This window comes from Serinus canaria, chromosome 18 (genome assembly GCF_022539315.1).
Source record: "Serinus canaria isolate serCan28SL12 chromosome 18, serCan2020, whole genome shotgun sequence".
Lineage (NCBI taxonomy): Eukaryota > Metazoa > Chordata > Aves > Passeriformes > Fringillidae > Serinus > Serinus canaria.
The window spans coordinates 9,614,049-9,623,900 of record NC_066331.1 but is presented as its reverse complement, the minus strand read 5'-3'; the positions used below and the strand labels follow the sequence as shown (position 1 = coordinate 9,623,900).

At 44.4% G+C, this 9,852-nt stretch overlaps 1 protein-coding gene across 1 annotated transcript in view; it reads left to right on the top strand.

The window, feature by feature from the left end:
* The window catches only part of LOC103823916 (myosin-1B-like), a 31,504-nt gene extending 29,790 nt beyond the window's left edge, over positions 1–1,714 (top strand). The window contains exons 28-32 of the mRNA XM_050981584.1: positions 19–144; positions 239–409; positions 501–605; positions 745–840; positions 1,246–1,714. Of these exons, the coding sequence (XP_050837541.1) occupies positions 19–144; positions 239–409; positions 501–605; positions 745–840; positions 1,246–1,401 (654 nt within the window). The 3' untranslated portion in view covers positions 1,402–1,714. The remainder of the gene's footprint in view (positions 1–18; positions 145–238; positions 410–500; positions 606–744; positions 841–1,245) is intronic.
* Positions 1,715–9,852: the final 8,138 nt, after the last annotated feature.

Here is a 9,852-nt window from a genome sequence, read left to right as displayed (position 1 = left end):
GCATCTTTCCTTCAACAGAACACCAGCCTGATCAACACCAAGAAGAAGCTGGAAACGGACATTTCCCAGATCCAGAGTGAAATGGAGGATACCATCCAGGAAGCCCGCAATGCTGAGGAGAAGGCCAAGAAGGCCATCACTGATGTGAGTTGGGTGCTCTTGCTATTGATGATGATGAGTCTACTCTCCCCAGAATATCTCCACTCCTAAAATGGCTTTGACCTTTTGCTCTGGTCAGGCGGCCATGATGGCAGAAGAGCTGAAGAAGGAGCAGGACACCAGTGCCCACCTGGAGAGGATGAAGAAGAACCTGGACCAGACAGTGAAGGACCTGCAGCACCGTCTGGATGAGGCCGAGCAGCTGGCACTGAAGGGAGGGAAGAAGCAGATCCAGAAGCTGGAGGCCAGGGTGTGTAGGGCTGGGGCTGTGCCTGAGTGAGCGTGTCCCTCCTTGGAGAGACACTGCCAGGGCAGCTGCAGGGATGGGCTTGTCCTTGCAGGTGCGGGAGCTGGAAGGGGAGGTTGATGCTGAGCAGAAGCGCAGCGCTGAAGCCGTGAAGGGTGTGCGCAAGTACGAGCGGAGGGTGAAGGAACTCACCTACCAGGTAAGGCAGGAGCTCTCCTTGGGCTGATGCATCCTTATTCCACTAGTCAAAAGAGGTTCTCATGGACTGGAAGGATAAATGCTATATTGTGGTATGTAGAAAACAATAATTCACTCTTTCCACTCTGCCAACACTCTAGTCTGAGGAGGACAGGAAGAATATTCTCAGGCTGCAGGATCTGGTGGACAAGCTGCAAATGAAAGTGAAATCCTATAAGAGACAAGCTGAGGAAGCTGTGAGTATTGCTCAGGGAAATAAAAACCATTGCTTCCTCTGGGTGTCCCACAGGTGTCTAGGAGAAGAATATCAAGTTTTTAAAATGTAAAAAATCATCAGTTGAGGATAGGAACTTTGACATTCAGATATACCTCCCCCAGCACATGAGCACTAAAGAAGTGGGAGAATAAGTACAGAAATGACAATTTGAAATTATGAAATTGGTCGTCATGTGTGACACAGTCCTGGTGAAGCTTGTCCCAGTAGGGTCCTGAGAAGGGGAGGATGAGGAGCTCTGTGTGAGGCTGATGTGCGAGCAGTTGTGGGAGGGGGATGGATATTTGCAGTCTTACCAGGCTGACTTGCAGCAGGAGTGAAATCCCTGCCCTGTGCTCCTCACCACTGACTCCCTTTCCCCACACAGGAGGAGCTGTCCAATGTCAACCTGTCCAAGTTCCGCAAGATCCAGCACGAGCTGGAGGAGGCCGAGGAGCGGGCTGACATTGCAGAGTCACAGGTCAACAAGCTCCGAGTGAAGAGCCGCGAGTTTCACAGCAAGAAAATAGCAGAGGAAGAATGAGGATGTCAAGAAGCATCAAAGTGACCTGAGGGCTGCACAAAATGTGAACCCTCTGTCACTTCTTTCTGCAGTGAGGCTTTATAAATTAGTCCATGTCTAAAGACAAAAACTGTAGATTCTTTTGCATGAAAAGCAATAGTTACGTTTTAGTTCTGCAGTTATTTAGGTGTTGGTTGTGTTCAAACAAATAATATTCAGGAGTAAACTCCTGAATTTTCTTGAGTATGATTCAGAAACTCTAGTACTCCAACTACAGCAAATGTAATAGGCATGAGAGCAAACAAAAATTTTTACACTGTACTACAGTGTTTCCCAGAAATGGATTTGTGATTTAAAGTTAGAATAAATAAATATTAAATAAATAATGCTTTTTAGGAGCAGAAATTGTAAGCCTATGTTTTACAAATTTACAAGCATACATATCAAAATGAACTGTTTTTATTTTTAACACTGGAATTGAGAGCAACTCTGTTATCACGACATCATAAAGAAATCTCCAAGTCTGGTGCTCTGAGAATACAGAGAAGCTCTTAACATGGTGTTTCCACACTGCCAAACAATGCTTCCTGTCTTCCTTTTGCAGCAGTACATGAGCTTTGTTGTATAAGGAAACTGAAACCTGGATGGAAAAAGTAGCTGAGAAACCCTGGCTTTTTTTTTTTCATCCCACATGGGTAACACTGCAGAATATAATGCATGAGCAGGACAAAAATGAGGAAAACCTGCCCTGTGGAAGAGCAAGGCAGGAAGGATGTTTCCCATTCCTGGCCATTCTCATTCAGTGCCCCAGTAGGGGCTGTGCAGCCTGAGCAGGTGGTGAGTCTGGAGAGCACAGGTACCTCCACCCTGAAGCAAAGAGATCAGTGCCCACTGGGACATCACAATGACTTTAGAGCTTCCTTTGTCTGGAATAAGTGTTTCGAGGCAACCTGCACAGCAAGAGGCAGCTTAACAGACCATTCACCAGACCCTGGCACGTCAGGAAGCTTCTGAGGAAAGATTCTTCAGGCAGATATAGGGAATGGTAAATGAGACTTGGCTTTAACTACAGGGACACTTACAGGTCTCTCAAGGTCCCTGGATATCTCTGCACCTCTCCATTTACAGGGAGCACTCCAAGGGCTGTGAAATGGCTGGGGAAGGGAGCTGGAGGTTCTGCACAGCTTTTTGCACTGACCACAGCAGTCAGTGTGTTTGCAGCAACAGCTTTCAGGACTGGGAGGTCCTCCTCCTCCCAAACACTCTGAGGTTTACACCCACAGAATCCTTCCATGTTACAACTAAATATGGAAGTAGTTTGCTAGGCAGCAGCTAAATATATTTAAGGAAAAGATGATGCCCTGGGTTGACTCTTGTGTCGCTGTAAGTGATGCTCTTCAGAGACATCATCTCTATGCGTGAAGCTGTGAAAACTTAATCAGTGCCAGTGATATCAGGGCAACAAGGAAAAGAAACCTTGGGTACCTTTATAGACCTGCTGACAGAGTAGTAAATATCACAACAACTCTGGGGACCATGCTTAAGTGCCAAAACTCCCTGTTCCCTTTGGACAATATTACAATCACCCTCCAAAATGAACAAGCTGCTCTGATTGCGGAAGAATCAGGATGCACTTGAAGCACCTGAATCTGTTGGGCTCCTTTCTTGCTCACCTGTATTTTTTACTATTATGGCCTGAGGATTTGTTGCTAGTGCTCAACTGATGAAAGGTAACATTGCAGGTTCCTTAAGAGACAACACCTGGGGCCAGAATTCCAACTGCACAGGTAGGAGAGGGAGAGACATCTCACATATTACACTATACTGAGCTGGCTTTGCCACCAGCCATCCTGGAAAGCAGGGATGGAGACTTGCTGGAATCACAGTGGAATATTAAAGGGATGAGTAAGGAAAACCAATTTCTCCTCACTTTTGGTTTGCTGCCTTGGCTGGAGGACAAGGAGTCATTTTGCATCAACACACTATTTCTGGAGTCAGGCTGCTTGTGATATAAAATGTGCTGATGCACAGGTAACTGATCTAGGAAGAAACATGGGCCCATAAGTGGCCTAAAGAAACAAGTCTGAGAGAAGGTTTAAAATAGATGCAGCTGATGAGCTCCACTAGAGCTGCTGCCCCGTGTGGACTATGGAGTTCTCTGACCTTCAGCAGCTTGGGCATGGACAACTGTGTCTCCTGGGCACCAAAGCATCAGCACTTTAAGAGGCACTAAGACATGGAAAAAGTATTTCTGACTTGAAGACACAGGTTTCTCACAGAGGCTTCTTGCCAACAATTCATCTTTCCAGTTCTCCAAGTACTCATGGTCTGTGCTCTCAGCCCACAGTAACATTGCCTTGACCAGAAAGGGCTTTCTTCCCCAACAGCAGAAAATAAGGGGGCCAGGGAGTGAAGGACAGAAAGGAAAAGAGAAAGCAGAGGAGGGAGAGGCAGGTGGAGCAGGAGAGGGAGAGTAGAGGAGAAGTGGGTTGGGTAGATACTGTGAGAAAGAAATGGAGAAAAAGTGAAACACAGAAAATGTTAGAGAAAAGAGAGGAAGGGAGGAAGATACTGAGAAAGATGAGAAAGAAAGCAAGATTGAGAAAAAGTTGAGATGGGGAGCAAGAAAAGTCATGAAGAGGAGGGGAGAAAGAGACAGAACATAGAGAAGGAAGGAAGAAAAAGAGAAAGGAAGACAGCAAACAATTTATCATTGTTTGGATTTTGGTACCTGACAAACTGACACTGGACTGAACTCTGCTGCTTTTGATCACTGCCCTTGTGAGCCCCCTGTTCACCAACCCATATCACACCCAACACCCTACAATGGGTGCCTTGCTAAGAAGAGCAAGAGAGTGCCTTAATAAAAAATCTGTTCTCTGAATCTCTGCTCTGTCTTGGCCCTGCAGGCAGGTCTGGTACCTGCTCACTTCCCAAGGCCTTGTGAGCAGTGATTGAAAGGCTGAAAACACTGAAGTGGGGCAGCTTGGGAAAGCAGAAATGCTCGTGGGGACTGGGAAGGATGAGGAGAATGTGGGACACTCTTTGGAGAGAGGAGAGAATGGGTTCACACTGCAGGCTTTGCATGACATCCAACTACTTTGCAAGCTGGTAATACTTCTAGACACAGAGTCTAAATGTGGTGGTGTTCATGGCAGACACACAAGCCAGTGCCCAGAGTATTAGAATTTAAGCTAGGCAGGAAGTTTTTCCAGCTTTAAATACTCTTGGAAATGTTCATAATTTCCTCCTCTTTTGGTATTCCAAGACACATTTTAATGTTTGTGCCATCCTGAAAGATACCTGCCTCGGTTAGCCAAAACCCTGGCCTTAATGAAGAATGGACTATATCCACATTGCAGTACAGAACTTCTGAAATCAATCTAGGAGATGCTTAGAATTAACACAGAGAAAAATCTGTTTTTCCTAGGAGTGATTTGAGATTGTGAATGAGCCCTTGTGGAAGTGAGGGGAAAACTGGCATGAAAAACATAATACAACATAACCCACAATAATTCTGTGTGTAACTGCCTGAACCTTACTGTTGCAGGAGGTATTATGGGTGTTAAAACTGGTTTTTAAGTCATAGGTAACAGGTGACAATTCTTAAGAAGAGTACAGCCTCATCTCAGACAAGGATAATATGCATGCTTCTTCAAATAATGGCATTCAAAAGCAAGGTTATCAAAAACAGATGCATTCATGGCACCTGTTATCTCCCAGTGATTTCAACTGCTCAACATGTTCCCCGATGCTTTCTGGGAGGAGCAGTCACTTTTTCAAAATTGCAGTATTTCAGTAACCCTGATTACCTTTTGGTCCAGATCCTTCTCCACCTTCAACTCCTTTACCACCTGTTGCCTTTCTTCTTGACAGTTCCACCCAGCACCACCCAGCCTGCTCACCCCACACACCTGCTCTGTAACAGGAGCTCCTCAGCTGCTTTGCTGAGAGATGGAAAGGGCATCCTGAAGGTCGTGTCCTCATCCAGGACCCACTCTCCAACTCTCTTCCATGGAGGCTTCCTGGAAAGACAGGAGGAGCCTAAGTACCTGTGCAACTTTGATACTCACTCAGCACCTGCCCAGGTGCTCTATTTTTACCTTCTGCTCCACTTCACAGTTGAGTGATGCTGAGATATCTTTGGAGTTGAAGTTTCTCTCTTTCTTCTCTCCTTTCTGAAATACACAAGTGTGAAATATTGTACAGGCTTATGCAGCATATTGTGCTATACCATTAAGCTTTACCTTAAATGATTTGAAAAATTAACCTAGAAGCAGTCTCAAGAGAGTAGAATGAGGAGACAGAAGGATCTTCAAAGTCCCTCCATGTTTTTGTGCATGGGACAGAGAAGTCTTCACAAGTAAATTCTAGCCCCAGAAATACTAGCTTACCTTTGCCATAGACAAAACTTCCCTGTACCTATTCTGCATCTCTCCCCCTGAATATTTTGAAGATTCTGGGGGTTCTGTTTATCAACCTGTTTTACTCAAAAATCAATTAACCCTTGCAGTCTTACCTCATATGGAATTTCTGAACCGCACAGCACTACAACACCACTTGGACTGGGCACTTCCTGCAGGGGAGCATGCATTTCACCAAACCCATGCACTTCACCAGCCAACAGCAGAAAGGGATGTTAGGTTAAGGAAAGTGTGTCCTACCATCTCCAGAGTCCAGTGCCCAGCTGCATCTTAAAACTGGGAAGTGTTGGGATGAGAAGCCTTGCTCTGAATGATCAGCGTTTCAGCAATTCTGTTTCGTTGGTGCTAACATTCCTGGCAGCTCTCGTTTTACACAGAGGGCAGCACAAGTGCTGCTGCAGCAGGGGCTGAGCATTCCCTGTCAGAGGGCTCATCAGGGGCCCACAGAGCTCACTGATGCCTCCAGCATGCCCTGTCATACTGACAGCATGGCTGACAACAGCACAGGCAAGCTGAAAATCCCATGGGGAATGCTTTTTAAATAGTGTTGCACTGAATAATCCCCAGATTTATAAAATCTGACCCCCCTTTTTCATTTTTTTCCTTTCTTTTATTTTTTTCTTTTTCTGGAGATCTTCATGGTTTTCATCACTTGTGTATCACAGTTTAGTTTTTTGTCTGACAAGAGTCACATCTGACACAGCTGAGTGTAAAGAAGAAAAAATACTGTTCATGGCAGGGGAATAAAATTGCTTCCATGATAAGATTAGCAATGGCAGTCTGAACCCATAATTGTCCTACTGTTGACCACTCAGAGACTTGCTGTAATAGCAACAGTGCTGCACCAAGAATATTTTTTATCAATGTGATTAAGAGAAAAATTATTTAAAAATGAAAGCTGTTTATGGAGCTAGTTCTAGATTACAAAAAATCCCATGGGAGTTGCTTGTGAGTTTTTTGGTTGCAATGAAGATTTCAAGAGCATCTAAAAAGCCAACAGATGATCAGGGTATAAAAAGAGACTAATTTATCACTACAGAGCAATTAAGGATGTTCCTGCTTTTTTTAAAATACAATAGGTTTTGGAATAAATAGAAGAGTAGCAATGCACCAAGAGTAGAGGGTACTCATCCAATATTGCTACATGAATTAAAATTGGAAGAAACTGAATTACTTTCTGGTGCATATAGACAGTGCTCAAATCAATGACAGGGAAATGGAAATTGCAAACAAAATATCAGGCTTTAAGAAGGACTCAGGAGTGAATCTGAAAATATACCCCAGCACTTGTAATTTATATATCAATAAACACTGCTAAACAAGGAAGAAAACATGCTGAAAGTACCAACACAGCTTTTGTAGAGTAAAACCAAAGTGTGTGCAAAAAGGGGTTGTGATCAGTGCTGGGTGCTCCAGTGCTCAGGCTGGAGCAGAGAAATTCAGTGGCAGCAGCAGAAGTTTCCTGTCAGCCCTCTGGCTGAGGCCAGAACCCCTCCAGTGCAGAGCTGGGCTGAATTATAGCTAAAACAATACCTACAATGTTATCAAGAAAAACAGAATTTTCCATTGATGGCAGCTCATTTATCTATTTAGATGGCAAAGATTTGTCCACAACACTTTTAGTTTCATCCCAGGCCTAAGATCTTTCCTAGGGCAATAGGACTCAATGTAGGCAGTTCATTTGTGAAAAAAGTTTGATGTGGAAGAGACATGAGAAACTCTGAGATGCCCTCTTTTTGGCATCATTACTTTTAATTTTGTCTGTTCCTTTATCCAGTTCAGGTACAGTTTCAGAAATATCTGTCTTTGTCTACACAGGAGGGAAGAAGTTTGAGATAATAATTTGCTTAACCAATGTTGTTACCAAACCCCCTCACAGACATTATCAGAAATATCAAAATGTTGGGTGTGGACCAGCTTCAAATATTTTCAGATCAATTACTAATCACTAACAATCACTAACATTATCAGGTACTCTATTCTGATTAGCCCATGGGAATGATGGGCAGGAATGGGTTCCCAGCAGAACAACCTCAGAAAGGAGGGAGATACAAGTAGGCCAGAGAGGAAGAAATGGAATAAAAATAAAGAAGATAGAGTCAGAGTCCCAAATTGTGGATTAGAATAAGAAAATTAACTTCACCTTAAGAAAGAATTTCAGAAAGAAAACATATAAATAAAACAAGAATAGTGAGTAAGACTCTCTATGAAATTAAAGGTAACAGAAATTAATGAGAGTAGTGCAGGCTTTGGGCTGAGCAGTAGCATAGGCATGCAGGGCTTTTCTCACTTTCTGACACCAAGACTGGGCACAGTGCAGCCACAGCATCAATTTGCTATGAAATTTCTGCAAGCAGACAACATTACCTCAAAAGCTTTGGGGAAGAAAATCCATTGGGATACCCATGTAGGCATGGCTCTGGTTTCTGACTCACAGATGTGGGAAAGGAGCAGGGTCAAAGTAGATAAATTACTTTTCTCAGCTCAGGAAATGTGCAATGCCATGGTATTTTTGGGGGGTCTCCCATCAGGAATCTGTACACTGAAGTCCAGTCCTACACCAGGGAAGGAATATGTAACTCCAGTTATTTTCCTCCTTTTCATTATCCAGCCTCTTAGCCCTTGTTGAACAATGTGGAAGAGTTTTGCCCACATGAGTGACAGCAGCTGATCCATGCAGTGCAGTTAAGCAGCAGCACACTTGTCTTCTGCTTTAGAAAGGCAAGCCCAGAACAAACCTGGTGACAACTACAAAAGAATTATTGCTATCAGAGTACTGGAGCTGCTGGAGCCCAGACATACAAACATTTCTGGAAAAAATCATGGGCTGCAGGTTTCTGCAGATTTCAACCAGATATAGCACTTGGGAGCTTGGGAAGACAGTATTTTGCACCCAAAAAAAAAAAAAAAAAAGCAATTGTTGTTACAACAGACCAGTAAAAGAAAACATTGGAGCACACCCTAAAAATTATATAAATTATATCCATAAACCTTGGTTTGTACAATGGCAGTAGGTTACCTGAATAAGTGGGAAAGTCCTCTGATTCCTTCAGATATCCAACACCTCTCTGCTGCCTTTGTAAAAGTCATGAGGAACACACCATGTGGCCTGGGGAGACTGGGATCCAGGGACACTTCTTGGGCACATGGGGTATCTATGCCCAGAAAGGTTCCAGAAGGTTCCCCTTGTACTTAGGAGCATCTCTGCTGGGACCTCATCCTGAACAGCCCAAGGGGAACGAGGTGAGGTCTCTGTGCTCTTTTATTTGTGGGAATGCTCAGCGTGTTCACCTGCTCTGACATGTGGCCAGCTGTGTGTTAGGTGTTCTCCATGTGCCTGTGCCTTCTGGGAATTCTTGCTCAGCCTCAGTACTTGGTTGGACCTGGACCTGGATCTGTGGCAGTCTTGTCTTTGCTACAGTGCCAGACTCAGCCTTGTTGTCTGACAAGAAAACCTGGGGAACAAATCCTGCATGCAAACTGCTGTGAAGGTGGAAACCAGGCAGGCACTGAGCACTGGGAGACAGGGAAAGGAGCACTTCCCACCAGACAGCCAATCTGCCAGCTGATGCCCTTCAGCTAGCAGGGCTGCAGGGGCCTTTGCTGCTCCAAATATTCTGGCAGTGTCTGAGACAACAAGTGAATGACAAACATATTTAGCAAGTTCCTCTGGCTGACCTGGCTGGAAGGCACCAACCTCCCTATTTCTTTTCTGTATTAGCCACACGTGTTACTTGCTCAGTGCTGACAGGGAGGAAGCACTGAGCAAATATTTGCTTGATGGGAAGCAAAGAGATCAAAATAAAAGAGAGAGAAACCAGCCAGAATGGTAGGTTTGTGATCAAAGTGTCCAGCCCAATATGGCCTCATAGAACTATCAATAAAAGCCTTTTGCCACAGGCAAGCCAGGCTTGTTTATTTGGGACCTTTCCTGGCAGAAGAGAAGGCAGGGCATTTGGTTCAAGGCAATAGGAAATGCAGGTGTGTGTGAGAACCCCTGTTCATATCCACAGACACAAACTCTCAGACATACAAACACTCTCCTGCA